The 20,006-nt window shown below is 37.1% G+C and overlaps 1 protein-coding gene across 1 annotated transcript in view; it reads right to left on the bottom strand.

The window, feature by feature from the left end:
* TRPC7 (transient receptor potential cation channel subfamily C member 7) overlaps positions 1-16,381 on the bottom strand; it is a 260,948-nt gene extending 244,567 nt beyond the window's left edge. The window contains exons 1-2 of the mRNA XM_072628831.1: positions 16,359-16,381; positions 13,568-14,345 (exon numbers count right to left, since the gene is read on the bottom strand). Of these exons, the coding sequence (XP_072484932.1) occupies positions 13,568-14,345; positions 16,359-16,381 (801 nt within the window). The remainder of the gene's footprint in view (positions 1-13,567; positions 14,346-16,358) is intronic.
* Between the last annotated feature and the right edge of the window lie 3,625 nt (positions 16,382-20,006).

Below are 20,006 nucleotides of genomic sequence, written 5' to 3'. Positions count from 1 at the left end.
CTAAGGGTTTGTGAAATGTATATAGTTATTACAATCTGTATAGATTAGAAAAAGTATAGAAAAGTACCAAGTGAGGTCCAAAGGTGAAAGGGCAATCACCAGCTGATAGAATCGAAGAAAGGTTTTCTGGAGGAACTGAAACCTGTGACAGGTTTTAAAGGATTGATAGGTATTCAAGGGGCAAAGAAGGGCGGGGATTACAGGATCACAGATCTAGGCTGGGAAGGTCCTTGGAGAATATGTATTTCAGTCGTTTCTTTCTACCAATGGAAAACTGAGACAGAAGGAAGTCAAATGACTTGCCCAAGGATAGTCAGGTAAGAAATGTCAAAGGAGGGATTCAAACCCAAGTCCTATCACTCTAGAGTCAACACTTTATATTGAACTACACTTTATTTTTCATGTAGGAAATAGAGCAAAGACACAGAAGGAAAATCACTTATGCACTCAGGGGACTGAGAACAGTTCAATTTGGCAAAATTATAGAAAGACATAATAATAAGGCTGGGGAACTTGAGGGTGATGGGGGAGATGTCTTGGGTTAGAGAAGGAATACCAGGAAAAGAGTTTAAGATTGGCTTGGTAAGCAATAGTCAATTTTTTTTTAAACTAAGAAATAGTATAGGTAGTTCTGTATATACAGAAGATTAGTTGGGGTGGGGTGTGAAGAATAATTTTGAGGTATGAGAGAATGTATGTTAACATCCTGCAGGTGAGGCTAATTAAAGTCTCTGAAGATGTGGCTTCATATTTGGAAGATTAGATGAATGATAGTGCTGACAGAAATAGTGATACCAGAAGAAAAATTAGGGTTAGAAGAAAAAAACCATCTTAGTTTTGACATGTTGAGTTTGGGGTGCTGGTGGGACATCCAAGCAGAGCTGTCCTCTAGGCAGGGATTCTGGTAATGTTTTAATAAACAGGTCTCCAGAAAAATAACAAAAATATTCACAACACACTACTAAGTTTAATATGCATTATTAACATTTTCCCGTCACTTTCTTAAGTCCAGACCAGACAAAGAACAAAATAATAAGTAAAGATGATTTTTAACATTTGTCAGTTTGAGATGGAAATGCTCACTCTGAAAATTTATCAACAAACTTTCTTGAGTAAAGATGAGTTTGCTCCAGCACAATGCCTTCAAATGTAGTTATAGATACAACTCTGAAGCCAAGACTGGAGATATAGATTTGGGAGCCATACACAAAGAGAAGATAGGTGACATAATCTGAGTGAATGAGAGTATCAAGGGAAAGGGTACAGTCAAGAGAGCCAAAGACAAGATCTTGGGGATCATCTGATTTGGTTTGGGAAGACAAAGAACATTTGGCAATAGAACTGGAAAATATTATTACTATTAAATATAATTCTTCATTTCTATAGGAAAACTTAGAGTAGGTTGGGCTGACATTTTGCTTCAAATACATCCTCAGTATACAGACACACACACACACACACACACACACACACACACACACACACACACACACACACACACACTGTAATACGGTGTCAGACTAGCTATAAGGTCAATTCCTTTATTGAGATTCTATGATTCTATGACCTGGTAACATTTTCAGCCCCATCCTTTCTTAGCTGTGTGACCTTAGGTAAATAATTTCCCCTCATAAATCTTCAGTTTCTCCATTTATAAAAGAAAAAAATGGCCTAGCTGATTTCCAAGTCTCCTTCTGGTTCTAAAATCTTATGATTATATTATCTTAAAGGTCCCTTCTAGTTTTAATCTATTATAAATATTAGAAATTAAGGGCTCCATCCCCACAGTTGAACTCATGATGATTTTCATGGCAACATTTAAACATTTCATCTCCCTGTTTATCCTACGCATAGCATTCTTCTCTAATGCCACATCATTGTGCTGTTACTATTCATTTAGACCATATTGTAATATTTTTCAACAAGCATCTCTACATTTCCATTTGATTTAATTTAAGCTGTTATTCATCTCCTAATATCCTCTAAGAACTCCCTTTCATTTGCTTCCCCTATCTCTGATATTTGGGCAAGATAGCTACACTTGTATAGGAAATGACTTTCTCCCAATTGTTTGTATGTGGCGATAAATCTTTCTCACTGATATTTGTCAAAAAGAATCTTCTTTTTCCATATTCAACAATTGCACTGCTCTGCACATTTTCTCTCCCTCACCCCTTCTGTTCTCCTCAATCTTTCAGCTTATGAGTTCTTATTCCTTACATCCAGAGAAATATGATAATAAGTGGATTGCCTGAGGCTTTCAGTAGGATCTTAGGATAATAGATACATAGTTGGAAGGTACCTTCCAGGTCATATAATCCAGCCTGCTAATTCCCCAGAGGAAAATGAATTCTAAATGACTTGCCCAGGCTCATGTAAGTGATACAGCCAGGATTTGAATCCAGGTACTTTGACCTGGTTTTTCACAAGTCTTTCCCTGTCAAGTATTAAAAGACATAGAGGATGGCCTTTAGTATGTTAGGCTGATCCTGTGCAGAGAATTCATGAAAAGCTATGAACAAAAACTGCAGGATGAGAAGACATGGGTGAGTTGCAAACTACCCTAGAGAAGAGAATGTTCACATTGGTGAAAGTGTGAACCTACTGCAACATTGAAATGTGTACTAGTAGTATCCTGTAGTATAGCCTGTTCTCCTTTTACGTTTCCTACACTTTCCCTACTTTCCTAGTTTTGAACTTGGAGCTCATTGTTTCAAATCCTTATATTATGCCCTTTTGGTTTTTCAAAGAGATATGAGGTTGGACATGGGAAACTTGCTGCCCATGATGAAAATTCCCTAGCATTTATATCACATTGGCAAGTGGAAAGGGAACTATAGTCACTTTTTTTGAAAGTTACATTATTAGTAGTAATCAAGAGCTTTAGGTTCATTAGTCAGTCAGATAAGTAGCATTTATTAAGCACCGTCTATGTGCTGGCAATGCACTTAGCATTGAGGATTCAAAGATTAAAAAACAAAACAAAACCAATCACTGCCTTCAAGGAGCTCTTAGTCTAATGAGAGAGACAACATGTGCATAACTAGGTACAAACTATATCATTTACAGGAAAAATTGGGAATAGTTCCAAAGGGAAGGTACAATCATTAAGAGGAATTAGGAAAGGCTTCTTCTAGAAGCTGAGACTTTATTCTGTTTGTCTTTCATTCTTGAAGAAGACAATGACATCAAGATGATGATGTGACATGCACTTAGATTTGAGTGAGGGAGGGCTGTGAAAAATTACAAGCCTCACTTTCTCTTCCCCCCATCCCATCTGGGTCCAGTGGACTGATATTCATCAGGATGACTGGAGATAGTTCAGGTTGCAAAGAAGCTGAGACTTTAGGCAAGACTTCAAAGAAGATAAGGAAGCTGTGTAGCAAAGAGGGAGGGAGAGTTTCAGGCATGAGAGGATAGCCTATGAAAATGTATAGAGTTGGGTCATGATGTGTCATGTGTGAGAAACAACAAAAAGGTTGTCAGCACTGGATCATAAAATACATAAAAGAGATAATGGTATAAGAGGAAGATGAGAAGGGGCCATGCTATGAAGGTCTTTAAAAGCCAAGTGTTTGATCTTGGAGGTAATGTGGAATCACTAGAGTTGATTGGATAAGGGTACTGGAGTGAATGACCCAACCCACATTTCAGGAAGATCATTTTGATAGCCTCGCAAAGAATGGATTGGGATGGGGGGAGTTTTGAGACAGGGAGACCACCCAGCAGGCTATTGCAATATTGTAAGCTCGAGGTGATAAGTTCCTGAACAAGGGTGATGGCAGTGTGAGTATTAAAAAGGAGGCATGTATGAGAGATGTTACAAAGACAGAAGCTATAAAATAATGGAGTAAGATGAAATTTGTCTCTAAAGTCTCTTCCAGTTATAATCATAGGGTCATGACAGAATGGGAAAGTGAACTCAACAGCAGGACTCTGTCTAAAAATTGTTGTAATGTTCTTGGTGAAAAGTGGTGGTTATGACAGCTGCAGCTTAGTGGCCTTCAAGACACTAGGTTGGAGCCTTCATGGAGTCATTAGAGAAGTTTGAGCCTTGTTTGCCCTGCATCTAGACAGTTTTTACATATAATGAAGAAAGTAAAAACAAGGGGAGTTAGAGAAAGTGCTTGGGGTTTTGCACTATAGCAGAACTCTGCTATATTCTGGTAGGAAGGCGAAGGTGGTCTTTTCAAACAATAGTCCCCAACCCCTGTCCCCTGTCATCCATGGCACTATTTATATGCCTCCCCCAATGTGTATTTTTGGCCTTTTCTAGTGGAATTGAAAATTAGTAGAAACTTTCTGGGTAATCTTTTGAACGTATTTCTGTAGCTTCTTTTGCAAAAATAGAAAAACTTACTGTTGTTCTTAGGGGAGTTAGTTCAATGGAGCACTGCATGGCTAAATTGGTCTGGAGAAAGGTTGATGGACTGTTAGAGCTTTATGATAACTTATATAGAGAGAATCCAGATTATGATCAGATGAAGAGGAAACTGTAAATTGACTCTTTCTGGAGAGAGTCCAGACTACTCAGGTCCAAGAAGATACTCTGCTCAAATCAAGGGGAAAGACTAAACCTAGAAACCACCTGTTTACTGCTTAATATCCCATGTAGGAAAGTCCCAAAGGAATGGAGGCAAACTAAAGGACCTGGATCACTGACACTTGGAGATGGCAATAGTTAGCCTGGACTATTCACAAGTTCAGTACTGGGACCATAGGCTAATGGGTTTGAGGATACCGAAGGAGAAGTGATAGCATGTCACACTGCTGGAACTACAGAACTCTATGGTCAGTAAGCAGGCTGACCTATGATGCCCTAAGAATAATGAGGTAGTCAGATGATACCTCTTGATTGAATGTATATAATGTTTTTGATGTGTAACCCCAAGCTTCTGGCATATTACATATTGCCATATTACATTAAGCCTAAATGCTTAGTTTACAGTGTGTCACTCTGCTATAATTTCTATATACTATATTTATGCACATTACCTTTGTGTCTGATTTACAGTATGCAATGTTAAGGTGGATTCTATATATTATTTACCTATGCAAGTACTGAGTATTTGAGGTAATTGCCCATATCTGCCCAAATCAAGTATTTGGGTGTTATTTTATATGTGACTGAAGTTTAAGGTGTGTTCGTTTAGAGGTCTTTATGCCAACATTGTGATTTGCAAGGGTGAAAAATTTTTTTTTTTTTTAAAGATGAGGAAGTGTAATGTAGAAGATATCTCTGGATGTTCATTTTTCCATAGTACTTGTGGCCTCGGGTGTCTTACTGGGGGAAAATCATCTGGGCTAAACTTCCCAGGAGGTTGTGCATAAGCCTATATCAGACTCTTATTTGGTAAAGAGTGTTCTTAAAGTAGGAGGTTTTTTGTTTGTTTGTTTTATTTTTAATAGGTATGTTGAAAGGAAAGCATTAGTAGCAAAAGTGGCTCTCTCAAATGTAACTTCATGTCAAACTATGATCATTTTATTTCTGTACTCATACCAAATGACTGCTACTTCATAGACTTCTAGGGGAGCTCTAGAAACTTCTTCAATTAGTTATTCTATTTTCCAAAAAGGAGGATGAGTGGGACATTGTCAGATCACTGATGGTACCATTACAGAAGTCTGGAGTCTGAGGCTGATCTTCTCAACCACTTCCATTTGCATCCTGGCATGGTAGTCTAGCAAATGTTGACTTTACTCAATATGGCAACTAGAGAATGTTGACTTCTCTTGGAGCAATAGTCTAAAGAGCTGATTTGGGTACCAGATATGAAGAATTTGAAACCAGAGTTTCAAAGTTCATGCTGAGGTTCATGGCATCCATATTTTCCTTCACATCTTTCTCCACTTCCTCTGTTTCTGCTGACTGTGTCAGCATCTTGGGAGATTGTTCTAGTACTTTTAAAAAAAAGTATACCGTACTGCACAAAACAAACTTCCCATGCAAGGAGTAGTCTTCACCCAATTACATAGTTCACAAGTAGGCTAACCATTCAATGAGTTTCAATGGATATTCAAAGACTTTTGAGAAGTGTAATATAGAGAATCTCTCCCAATGAGTGGGGCTCTTTTAGTCTCAAACATTATGGAAAATGAATATCCTGAGGCTGTAGAAGTTCATGTTAAATGTAAATTTCTATAAATTTATATCTAAATGGTTTCATATACTTTAAAGGTATGTGGATACTAAATGATTTATTTTTCAAAGAAAAATAATAATGCAGCTACCAGAGATCATGATGATACTTGATAGGAAATGTGAAATAGACAATGAACAGACTTAATCATTTTCAGAGGACTCTGACTAAAGAAAATTTCTTCCAACAAGAGGATATCCTTGCCACTATGCACCTAACAATGCCTGTCTGCTGTCCCAGTGAAAAATTTTGACCAGACTTTTAGCTGAAAAGAAAAGAGAAGCAAAAGACTGAAAAATGAGACTATAGTAACCATTTGTTTCCCTCTCCTGTGTGACGGTAGATCTCTGGGGCTCTCATTTAATGGTTTTAGTCCTGGGTACCTCCTTAAGCCTCCAAATGGAGTTGTGGTCAGGAACCAAGAGTTCTGATTACTCAGCAGGTACCACCTCAAAGGGCAGCCATAATTCAGTCACCACTGTTTTACTGTTAGAACACTTATCTTTACCTGTTCTCTAGTGCTGGCCTCACTTTCAGACCAATGAGATCCTCAAATAGAATGATTCAAGACACACTGCATGTGCTTTTCATAAGAACACTGTGGGTGACTTTAAAGTAAATCCCTTGGGGTTGTTATTTCTTGTGCTAGTATTTTTTAAAGATTTATTTTAGACCACCTGAACTATCTGTGAATTTAGGAAATACCAATGCTTAGGGAAACCATTTTTAAGCCATCCCTGCCTATCAAAGAGGAATTTCTTTATGCCACTAGTTAAAATATCAAAATGAAAGCAGTGGCTCCTAAGGTATTAGTCTTTAATTTAAACAAATTTCTTATTCAAAGAAAAGATTATTGAACAAGCTGGGACATTTGAGTCTAGGGTGAACTAGTATAATAGCCCACTGAGAATGTTCTGGACACATGATGGATTCTCGTACACTCATCTTAGATCCATGTTTATAGGAGAATGTGGAATATCAGAAATGGAAGAATCATAAAGATCATATAGTCTAAACTCATCACTTTATAGGCATCAGTTGAGGCCCAGAGGGGAGAAGGAACTTGTCCCAAGTAGCAAGTGACAGAGCAAGGATTTGAACTCAGGGTGTCCAAATCTAGTGTTCCTCCCACCACATCCCATAACTGCCTATAGTTGAAAGCTCTGGTTTGATGCTTTATGAATTTTTCAAAAGGTGGAAGGTACTTTAAGTCTTTTGATTTCAGGGGCATGTGGAATTCCAGTGTAGAAATTTCTTTGACAAATGCAAATTGGTAATTTTCCTGTAGTCTTAGAGAATGCTTGGGGGCAATTATTGGTTTAAGTCCATGGCAGGAAATAAACATATATTAATGTTCCAGGTGTGATGTTAGATATTTTATAAACATTACCTAATATTTTCCTCACTATAATCCTGGGAAGTAGGTGCTATTATTATCCCTATTTTACAGTGAAGGAAACAGACAGACTATACAGATAGTAAATGTCTGAGGCTGGATTTGAATTCAAGTTTTCCTGCCTGCAGACCCAGTTCTTTATTCCATTATGCCTCCCAGCAGCCATAGTCATATAGGTAGCACGTACTACAAATAGAACTTGAACCCAGGTCTTTCTAACTCCAATACTTTGGTAATTTATGAATTGATGAATAATTCTCTTTAAATGGCATTATAATAGGCAACTTTATGGACATAGAATGCATCTATAGGATCCTGGACAACAGTACCTGAAATATCCCATAGGCTTAATTTATGAATACTCAGGGGAGAGAGACTTCTGAGCTTCCTATTCTATTCCTTCTCAACCATCATGTATAGGAAATTAAAATTAACTCTCTGTCTTCTTAACCCTCTTGGTTTTTGATAAGTTTGTAAGCAGTTTACTAGTGACATTAAAATATTTCTACATCTTACAATAGGATCTAACTAGAGGACATAGCAGGTGGCAAATTGTGCTGATTTGTCATTATTTGCATGTTTTATCTGTGGTATTTTGGGTCTTGAATTACTTCGTGGGAGATTATAAATAGCAGCACAAACATCAATACATAATTCATAATCCATTTTTCATAATATGTTTGGTTAACATTCCATTCATAAACAGAAATCATTAATGTTCTAAAACAGGGTTATAATTGACTCGTTGACTTGCTTCCTCCTCTTCTCAACACTATATTCTAAGTAGAAAACAATCTTTATACCCTGAATTCCCAAAGTTCAAGACACTCTTTATTATCTTCAATATTATCTCCAGATTTTTAACTTAGGGCATATTTATTTTGAAGTAGTTCAGAATATAAATTAATATATACTAACATATTAATTAATATATACTTGAATTTTCAGTTTGCTATCCTGAGAATAACAGACACTTCAAGATCCAAACAGATCGGACTTAGGAAGTTAAGGAAGGATCTCTGCTTGCCTACTCCTGCTCCCTTCTCTCTTCTAGTACCATTAATCTTTACTGTCTTTCCTTTCCTCCATCCCCAGACACTATTCCATTTACTAAGAAACATATTCATCATTCTTGTCTAGACACTTAGCTTTAGGGAAGAATGACTGTAGAATGTCTCCAGAGAAAAACAACGTATATTAATAAAAAAAAAACCCTCAGGAGTTAAGGACTTGGGAGGTGAAAGACCAGATAATTTTGTCTTGTATCCTCAATTACTGGCTGAGATCCTGGTGCATAGTAGGCACTTAATAATTGTTTGCCCATTGAATGAACTCATTAAGATGAAGTAGTGATATGAATAATTTGTAGAGAAAAAATAGTGTGGAGAGTCCTATTCAATCATTCAGGCCAAGTTTTAATAGTCCAGCATGTCTTCAGTAGCAGATGTTTTAGATTAATAGAAATGAAGTAATTCCTCACTTTGCCACAACATTTTGATCTGGTTTTTCAAGCTCACACTCATCAAACTTTGTCCTCCTCTGAGCCACTGTTCTTACTAATCCGTCAATCAATTCTTGTTAGTAATTTCTGTGTATGAGGCTTTGTGATAGACATAGGGAGGGGGAAAGGAAGGAAAAAGGAATTAAAACTGCCCCACACTCAAGGAGTTTGCAGTCTAGTTAGAGATTGTGACAATTTTTGACACTTGTTCTCCAGTTGTTTTAGGTGTTAGGTTGTTTTCTCCCCTCTAGCTAGATTGTAAGATCTTTGAGGTCAATGACAGTGTCCTTGCATTTCTTACTGGACTCAATAGTGTCTCACATATGAGAGAATCATAGCATACAGAGCTGGAAAGGACCTTGGAAATCATGTAATCAGAATTTGAGGTTTGGAAAAGAAAGCTGTTTACCCAAGGTGACATAGAAAATAAATGGCAGAAATAGGAAATGTACTCCTGACTCATGTAGTGTTCTTGACTTTTACCATATCTATGCTAATCTCCGGACTCACATCACCATATGCTTATTGAGCATCTCAAACTGCACCTCTAAAAGACACTTTTAACTAAATTATGTCCAAATCTGAACTCGTTATCTTTCTCCCCAAATCCTCCTCTCTTCCAAACTTCCCTGTTATTGTCAAGGATACCACCATTCTACTAGTCATCTAGGCTCACAACTTGGGTATCAACCTTAACCCCTCACTGTTTCTTTCCACCCATATCCAAACACTTTCCAAATCCTGTCATCTTTACCTTTGTAATATCACTCACTTACATCTCTTTCTCTCCTCTGTCATTGCTACCACCTGATGCACACTGGCCTTACCTCATGGGTGTACTGTTGTAATAGACTTCTGGTTGATTTTCTTGCCTCAAATCTCTCCCTATTCCAATCCATCCTTCACTCAGCTATCAAATTGATCTCCCTAAATCCCAGAGATTCACCATTAACTCTAGGATCAAATATGAAATCTTTGGATTGATATTTAAAGCCGTTCATAATTGGCACCCCGCTTCTACCTTTCCAGTGTACTTACACCTCACTCTTCACTCCCACCCTTACATACTCTGTGATCCAGTGGCAATGGCTTCCTTATTATTTCTCATACAAGACGCTTCATCTCCCCCCTCCAGGAACTTTCCCTGGCTATTCTCATGCCTGAAACTCTTTCCCTCCTTATTTTGTCCTTTGGCTTCAGTTTGTAAGAAACATTTCTCAGTCTTCTTTAGTCTTAGTTCCTTTCCTCTGAAATTACTTAGAATTTATCCCATATATGTGATTTGTACATAGCAATTTGCATATTATCTTTCCTATTAGACTATGAGGCCACTGAGTTCAGGGACTTTTCTTCCTCTCTTCTTTGCATGCCTAGTACTTAATACATTGCCTACTTTGTGGCAAACAGTTAATAAATGCATATTGACTTGACTTGACTCCATGGCACCTAGCATGGGTCCAAAAAAACATTATTTACTAGATTTTGGCTAGATGATTCATGCAGAGTATTAACTGTGGCCAGCTGTGTTAGCCTTTTGAGATTCAGGGAACCTGGAAGTTTCACCTAGAGAAATATTTCCAAATTGGTTGTTCTAGATATTTCCATTCTAGCACATTGTTGCAGGATAATATAGCTACACTCCATATAACTTGAAGCACACCCATTGTTTCCAGTCAAAACATCCAGTAGAAAGTTTCTTCAATCAGTAGTTACCAAAGATCCCAAACTACAGGGGGACAAATTCCTTATATCAGTAGGTGAGCAGACCATCTATTCAGAAATAACACTTTGATGACTGTCAAACTAAGTAATTTTTGGTTGAAAGGAGAGTTAAATCCAAAGAGAATCAAGAAATATTGGAAATAACACCTGATCAGTTGCACGTTTTTTAGCAAGCAAAGAAATGGAAAAGGATTACAAGTAAAACATGTAACTAAAATTTATTAGGAACCTTAACAATGGCTGTACTTCATATTAACTCAAGTGAAGTTTGAGTTAATGAAGCAGTGAGTAAATGAAGCTCTCATGGATGCTGCTGCTTAGATGAAAAGAGTAGTAATTCCCATAATGAATCTTTTGATTTAAAAAACATGAAAGATGATTGATGACATTTACAATATCTTCTGAAACAGTTCATGATACTTGCTAAATTATGTAATACATCGAGAAGTAGTTCTATGTTTTTGTTGAAAGTACTCACTGAGTACATTTTAGAATACATTCCCTTGATTTCCCCTCTTGCATTATAGCTTGACCTCTCTCCCACTAAGGTATTCTCTCAACCCCTCAACAAAAAAGAAAAGATTTATAGTGTCAAGACTACACACACAATGATAACCTAGTAAGTCATAAATTCCTAAAGAAACACACGAACATTTATCTCATGTCTTTGTTGGTAATCTAAAAAAAACCTTTCAAACAAAAAGAACTGCTAGCAAATAAATAAATTTGATGGAGGAAAAAAATGACAAAACTATAGAATTTTAGAGTTGGAAAGAAGTTCAGAGGCCATTTAAAACAACTCCTACCTAAAAAAATCATTGTCTTTAAAATTTACCTGAAAAGTGGTCCTTCAGTATTTTGCTTAAGGATCTCGAAAATCCATTACTTCCTCAGGGAGCCTATTCCATTTTAGTATATACCTAATTGTTAGTAACTTTTTTTTCTTTAAATTCTAAAATTATGACTATCCAACTTCTATAGTTATTGTACCTAGAAAAAAGCAGAATACATCTAATCCAGGTTTTGCATACAAACCTTCAAACAATTGAAGATAGTTCAGTTTCATCCTCACTATCTTCTTCTTTAGATTAAGCATTACTTGTTCCTTCAACTGATTCTTACATGGCACAAAATCAAGATCCTTTATTATCTTGATTGCTATCCTCTGAACACATCATCGTTCTTCCAAAAATGTGGCACCCAGGGCTGATTTTCCACTTCTTATTCTAAAGTAAGACTGTAATGTTGAAAGGTGTCATTTAAAGGCTAGTAGTATTATCAATTATCTATCGCCCTCAGGCATCCTTTTATTTTTGTAACTATATTCTCATTGATATGAAAGGCTGAGACTAAATGATCTCTGAGGGATCTTCTCTCTAAGTCTATGATCCTATGGTTCTAAGTAGTTTCCAATTCTAAATCTTAGTCCTCTTAAAGACATAGAATTTCAAATTTTCAGTAAAGTAGATGAATGTCCCATATGTGGTCCCAATTATAGGCTTAGTATTGTTTCATTTGTATTAGACAAAATCTGTCTCAGTTAATTAGACAAATTGAAATGTATAATTGTGACAATTACCCATAGAAATCAGTCCAGAGAATTTTTTCCCTTAGATTATTTAGATATTTTATGTAAAAAGTATTTCCTAAGATAGAAATGGATGGACAAATAGACATCATTCAATTCAAATTAACAAACATTTATTAAGCATCCCCTCTATTAAGGCCTGTTAGTGTTAGGCTGTATGAGGGATACAGAGATGAGGTAAGACTTCTGCTTCTCACTGAGTGAATGTGATCCCTCAACCCCAGACACCCTGACCTGTTCACTGTATGCTGGTTTCCCTCATATAATAATAATTCCTAACTTCCTTTATGCTATTTCCTGTCTCCCCAGAATTCTGTCCCCTTGTCTGTTACCTCTCACAACCTTCCATTTCTATCTCAATTCTGTCCTCTCCCAGACAACCTTTCCTGACAATTCCAACCTATGGTGATCTCTTCTTATCTCCTTTAGGACTTTTCTGTAGCACTCGTTTGATGTTTGCCCATATATTACTTTGTGACAGCTCTTCTCCTAGTAACTAGTATCTTCTTCTCCTGTACACATATGAAAGCAAAAGCTATATGGGGGCACAATAAATAGGGCATTAGTTCTGGATTGAGAAAGATCTAAGTTCAAATATAATCTCAGATACCTACTAGCTGTGTGACTCTCAGGAGTCACTTAACTTCTCACTCTCTCAGTTTCCTCAACTGTAAAATGAGACACTAATAGCATTTCCCTTCCAGAGTTATTGTGAGGATGAAATGAGATAATATATGTAAAGAGCTTTGAGAACCTAAAAGTGCTATACCTTTAGTACTTTAGGTAGTTTCCTTTAGGACAGGAATTATTTTAATTTTGCCTGGCAAATAGAAGGCACTTGGTACTTGTTGATCAAGCTTATCTTTACAACTATACTCAAAGTTTTGTACAGGCATGAATGCATTCTTATATTCTGTCTAGAATCTCAAACAAGGTTATGTGCATGGGAAATAACTCTGCCACACTGTCTCTCTGACACATGACACAGAAATATTATTGAATTTGTCAGGTTTGATTGGCTCTTTTGTGGAGTTTTCCTGATTGTTCAGTACATTTTTCAGGCAAGTAAAATGAAATCATTTGGCCTTCCATTGCTGTTCATCCACAGTACCACATTCAACTGAGCATCTGCCCTATTGGCAGCTCCTTTGAATACTGGATACACCTGGAAAAGAACCTTCAGACAATTGGACAGAAATGAAAGAGTTTAGTAAGATTACCTTAAATTCAGTCTCAATGTTGGCCAATCTGGCTAATTCATTGCTTAACTCTAAGGCAGTCAGGACAGGATCTTCACTGGACAGAGATAAATAGGCAGCGCTGGCTAATCCTTTATATGCATTCATTCTGGACCTTGAATGGCTGAAGGAGTCTTTTCTCTGCTTTTCAGCACATTCATTACACTTGCAGAAATAGTCATGGGGCCTTTCTATACGGGCCCCTTTAAGGAGAAGGATGTGTACAATTTCATACTCCTGACAGTGGGCAGCCAGAATGATGGGAGTGATGTCATGAGAGAAACGGGTTCCATCTTCATCATAGGCATAAAAATCATCATCCCGTAGTTCCTGTTCCAGGGGACTGAGGGTCAGTCGCTGCCCCTGGGCAAAGGCTGGGTGGTTCAGTATTGCCTCAACAATCCGCACATAACCTTTGCTGATGGCCAACAAGAGTGCATCACCAACTCTGGCCAGGTTTTCCTTTTTCAGAAGCAGTTCTGTGACTTCCAGATGCTCATTTCCCACTGCTAACTGTAGGGCATTCTGTCCCATATAGTCAACACAGTTGAAGTTTAGTGTTTTTGATTCCTCAAGCATCTTCCTGACTACTGGAATGTTACCATACTCAGCAGAGTCCAAGAAACGTTCTTCCTCCATGGTCAGACTTGTCCCCTTCTCATTAAACATGTAGGCTGGGCCTCGGATAGCCTGCCTCCTTCCCTTCTCCCGGAGGGTTGTGTGCCTGCGGTGCATGTTTTTAAAGTTGCTATTTTCCAACCTATATTAAAATGAGATGAAGTCAATTAATTATTTTCTCAGTGACTTTTAGATCCCTGGGAGGCAGCAAATTCTGTTGAAAATGTTTGCAATTAAAAAAAAAGGTTTTAAGGCATCATGGAATTTTTGTAGTTTGTAACTAGGCTAAATCACATATTTCATTAAGGGAGACATGTATTGAATTGCCTCCTTTCCCATGTGTAAGTGTTTTATGTTTTTTGTTTGTTCATTTGTTTTTAGAGATGTGATAGAATATCTCTCCTCGGGCAAATTTCCCCATTATCCCTTTTACGGTACCTAAAATTGAGGTTTGGTTAAGAGAGTCAGGCTTGGGAGAGAATGAATATAGTCATTTCCCCCTCCCCATTTCCCTTGCTTAGTGATGAATTCTCAAAGAGTCTAGCTCTGTTTTTCTTCACCCATGACCAGAATGTGCAAGTTATATGCTCCTCATTGCACATTCCCTCCTTTGGATTAAGTACCTCTTTATCTGAAGTGCTGAAAATATTTCTGAAAACTTTACAACCTGTAAATATGGAGACAACCTCATGCTGTATTTGAATACAAATTAGATACTACTTTATATGAACTAAAACATTATTTCTTAGGCCCCTTAAGGAGGACACAGGGGGAAGCCTCACTCAAAAGATGAGAATAAAGCACACTGATTTCCCTTCCTAATTGCTAGCCTCTAATTTCTCTAATCTCCACAGGTTATTAAAACTACTTTAAAAAACAATAGGAAGACTCCTGGGTCTTCTACTGAAGAGTAGAAACTTTCCCTGTCACAACCCCTCAAACTTTGATCAACCAATAAATATTGAAGTGCCTACTATGTGTCATGCATTGTGATAAGCATTGTGTCAAACTCCTCTAAAATAGGAATTATGTACAAGATATAAATCAATTTCAGCTGTCTTCATGTTTAGAATATGCAAAAAACTCAAGGGAGGTAACTACCTGATCAATAGAGAAAACTAAATCTTCTTCCTTTTTTTAAGGAACAGTTGAATCTCTCATTCAGATGAGAGGAGAAAAAGGAGAAAAGTAGTGTTTATAAGGTCACTTCCTTTCCTGAGGTAGAATGAAAATGTCCCATAACATTATTTTATATTTCTCTTTCCACATGGAAATTTCCTAACAGGTCTTAGAGGTAAGAGACAAGAGCTTCAATCCCTTGTTCTGACATTTCTTAGTTATATTATTGTGGACAAGTTATAGGGAATTTAGGTCGATCTACTCCAACCTCTTCATTTTTAAGATCAAGAAACTGAAGCTTAGAGAGGTTAAGAGACTTGCAGAGAGTCACATAGGTATAAAGTGGCAGAGCTATTACTCAAATTCAGGTACCATCCTTTAAAGTTAAGTGTTCCAAGTTTAGCAATTTTTCTACTATGCCATACCGCCTTTCTGAATTTAGTTTTTTGTCTAAAAAAAATCTTTACATTGGATTACTTACATCTCATGGCAGTTGTGAGGAAAGTCCTTTATAAACCTTGAAATGTGAATTCTAATTGTTGTAGAAGGTTCAAGGTCAGAGCCTAGTTTTCTGATTCTGGCCCTGATCAAGTCATTCTACTCCAGGGGAAAACTGTCTAACTACTAAGTATAGTGTTTTTTTTTTCCCCATTTCCAAAAGAATCGCAAAAGGAATATATAAGAAGTAAAATGAGGAGTTGTAAAATTTTGGGGAAGAGACAGTAACAAATGTCTATTGCATTCTAAAGTCAACTGGCAACTGCTTCCCTCCTGTGAAACCCAAAGAAAAGGAAATATACAACAGGTTCTTTTGCAGCACATCTTCCTGAAACAACATTATTTGCCTGGTTAGTGTGGGACTGAAGACAAGCCATGGCTTTAGAATCCGTTCATTTATTCACTAAATATTTATTAAGCACCTACTCTGTGCCAGGTGCTGTACTAAATACAAGTGATACAAAAAGAGGTAAAAGACAAGCCCTGCCCTCAGAGAGATTACAATCTAATGGAGGAAATCTTACAAAGACCTAGAAACCTCTTAACTGCTAAATCCGACATTGTTCGTTTCTCATCTCTCATCCTTTTTGATGTGGCTTTGGGTTTTGATACTATTGCCTCTTCTATTACTTCTCTACCTTGCTATACTGACAGTGCACTCAGTTTTCATCCTCTCAGTCAGATATCTCTTTCTCTGTATCCTTTATTGAATCACCATCCAGGTATCACTGCCAATCAAATGTGTTCCCTGAGGCTATCCTGGATCCTGTTCTCATCCTAAACTTTCTTGTTATGTGATCTCACCAGTTTCCATGAGTCTAATTATCATTTTTATGCAGATGAGTCCCCAAATGTACGTATTCAGCCTTAATTTGTCCTGGATCTAATATCACTAATTGCATCTAGGGCATCTCTATCTTTTAACTAGATGATAGTTAACCTAGGTAACTTAGATCTATTTAGTTTCGATACTGAACTAGATATTTCATATTTTATGGATACTTCAAACTCAGTATGTCCAAAAGGATTTGCATTATGCTCCTCCCTAAATTAACTCATTATCCATATATCCTTATGTCTTTTGAGAGTGCCAGCATCCATGTACTCACCTAGATTTTTAGCCTCAGAGATTTATCATTCTCCCTGGCTCTCCACTGCCATATGCAGTTACCATGTTTTGTTTATTCTCCTTCCACATCTCTCATATATCCATTGCCTATTCTGTCTCCACACAGTAACCACCCTAGGGTAAGTTCTCATTACCTCTTGATTGGACTATTTCAATAATCTCATAACTAGTTCCTTCTGTCTCTTTTCTTCAATTCAGTCTTCACACAGCTGCCAAAACTGTCTTCCCAAGGCTCAGATTTGACTACATCACTCCCTTACTCAAAATTATCAGTAGCTATTATTATCTGTAAAATGAAATGCAAATTCTTCATTTTTTGAAAAAAATTCTTCATAATCTGGTCCAAATCACTTTCCTAAATTTATTTCGCATTCACTTCTTGCACTGTTTTGTACATTATAGACAAGCTGGTCCACATATTATTCAACAAATTCATCTTTGTATATCACAACTCCATGCTTTTTTTTTTTTTTACAGGATATTCATCATGCCTGACATGCACTCCCTCCTTATCTCTGTCTCAGATTCCTGAGTTTCTTACATAGCTAAACTCAGGTGCTACCTTCTGTGGGAAACTTTCTCTGGTTCCTTTAGTTGCTAATTCACTCTCTCTCTTTCCTCCCACTATGTTGCACTTCCTTATCAGAGTGCATATTGCACCATCCCAGTAGTTTGTAAGCTCCTTGAGATTAGTGATTAGTGCTTAGCTTTTTGAAAGAATAAAAAAAAAAATATGAAAGACGACAATGGAACCAAAGAAGTGGTACTGATATGGGTGATTCTAGCATTTCCAAATAGAAAATAGATGGCTACATTACTAAGCTGAGAAGTTAACCAAGTAGTGTCCTTTTTTAAGGATATCTAGAAATCAGCCTCTGCCATACTGAATGAATAAAAAAGGATTTATCGTTAACACTGCATGAAGTAGTCTGTTGAGTGTTAGAGATAAAATTGGAAAAAGTGAGACGTTCCTTAAACTCATGATCTATTTGGAAGAGAAAATACATAAAAGAAATTTCAATGATAAGACAGATTCAAAAGCTTAGAAATCATAAAGACTAGCAGTGACTCTGGGTGCTTAGGCTTGATCAGTAGATCAGATGTTAGGGCTGGGTACTCTGAGGGAATACATGCAGGATAGACAAAAAGGACTTGTGTTCAATCTCAGTCAGTCAACAAGCATTTGTTAGGCACTTACAATGTACTGAGCATTGTACTAAGTCCTGAGCATAAAAAAAAAGGCAAAAGTAGTCCTTGTCTTGAAGTATTTCACATTTTAAATGGTATTTACATAAACATGTAAATAAGAAGGTAAATGTAGAGTACGTTAAGGGCAGCTAGATGGTGCATTGGATAGAGCACTGGACCTGGAGTTAGGAAACCCTGAGTTCAAATCCCACCTCAGACACTAGCTGTGTGACCCTAGGCCAGTCACTTATCCCTGTTTGCCCCAGTTCCTCATCTGTAAAAAATGAATTGGAGAAGGAAATGGCAAACCACTCCAGTATCTTTGTTAAGAAAACCCCCAAAATGGGGTCATGAAGAGTCAGATTTGCCTGAAACTGCTTCAATTACAACAACAAAAGGATACATTAAGAACCAGTGGAAAGTAATCTTATAGAAAAAGGCACTGGCAGCTAGAGGACAAATTAAGTCTTGAAAGAAATCAGGGAAATTAAGAGGTATAAGTGATGAGGGAGAAAGTTCTAGGCATGTAGTAAGTTAGCAGAAGGGCAATAAAATGGAAGATGGAGTATAATTTCTGAGTAATATATAATTCCTCATTGTACAAGACCATTGTAGATGAATTGTAAAGCATGTGAAAGGAAGTAAAGTATTAGAAAGAGCGTAGTTTGTGAAGGGCTTTACATTCCAGACAGCTTAAAATTTGATGCTAGAGATAGTAGAGAACCACTGGAATTTGAGTAAGAAAGCAGTGTGGTTGGACCTATGCTTTAGAAAAATCACTTTAGAAGCTGAGTAAAGATTACATTAGAATGGAGAAACTTGAACTTGAATAAAGGAAATTGATGAGAAGATTATTATAAAAGTTCAGACAAGAGGTGATGAGGGACTAATATAGAGAAGCAGCTGTGTTACTAGAGAGGAGATGTATGAGAGATGTGTAGGCAGAAATCTCTAGATATGCCATGGATATGTGAGGATTTAAGGATGATACCAAGGTTGTGAACCTAGGTGACTAGGAGGTTGTGGTGTTCTTAACAGTAATCAGGAAATTGGAATCAGTAGAGGGTTTGTGGGGAAAGATGATTTGAACATGTTATGTTTGAGATGCTTTGGGACACACAGTTCAGGATATCTAAAGAGTAGATAGATAGGTTTGAGAAAAATCTACAAAGATGATAATTTAATGCATGGAAGGTGATTAGACCATTGAGTACAAATAATATTTAGTGAGAAAAGAAGATAACCTAGAGCAGGATCTTGGGGACACTCACCATTAATGGGTATGACATGGATCAAAAATCAGCAAAAGAGATAGAAGAGGAGTGACCAGACAAGTTGGAGGAGAACCAAAAGAAATTAGGGCCATGAAATCCTAGGGAAGGGGCAGTATCTAAGAGAAGAGGTTGACCAATAGAGTCAAACCCTGTAGAGAGATTAAGAAGGATGATGGTGGAGAAAAGATCACTGGATTGATCAGTTAAGAGATCATTATTAACTTTGGAAAGGATAGTTGGGGTAATGACATTGGAGGGAAGGTTATCGAGGGTTTAGAAAAGAGTGGAAGGAGAGATAGCTGAGACATCAAGTGTATATGATAAGAAGTTCAGCCATGAAAGGGATAAGAGACATAAATATAGATAACAGAGAAAGTGGGATCAAATAATGTTGAATTTTTTTGGAGGGGAGGGTATATGAGAAAATTGGCTGTGCTTGTAACCAGCAGGGAAAGTCAATGGGGAAAGGTACATACATACATACATACAATATAAATTGTATGTATGTATGTATCTATGTATGTATGTACTATTATAACTGGTTATTTTTTTCCTGTACTATCTTGCATTGAGAGAGAGAGAGAGAGAGAGAGAG

The sequence above is a fragment of the Notamacropus eugenii genome, chromosome 1 (assembly GCF_028372415.1).
Source record: "Notamacropus eugenii isolate mMacEug1 chromosome 1, mMacEug1.pri_v2, whole genome shotgun sequence".
NCBI classification, from domain to species: domain Eukaryota; kingdom Metazoa; phylum Chordata; class Mammalia; order Diprotodontia; family Macropodidae; genus Notamacropus; species Notamacropus eugenii.
This window is presented reverse-complemented; position numbering and strand designations above follow the sequence as displayed.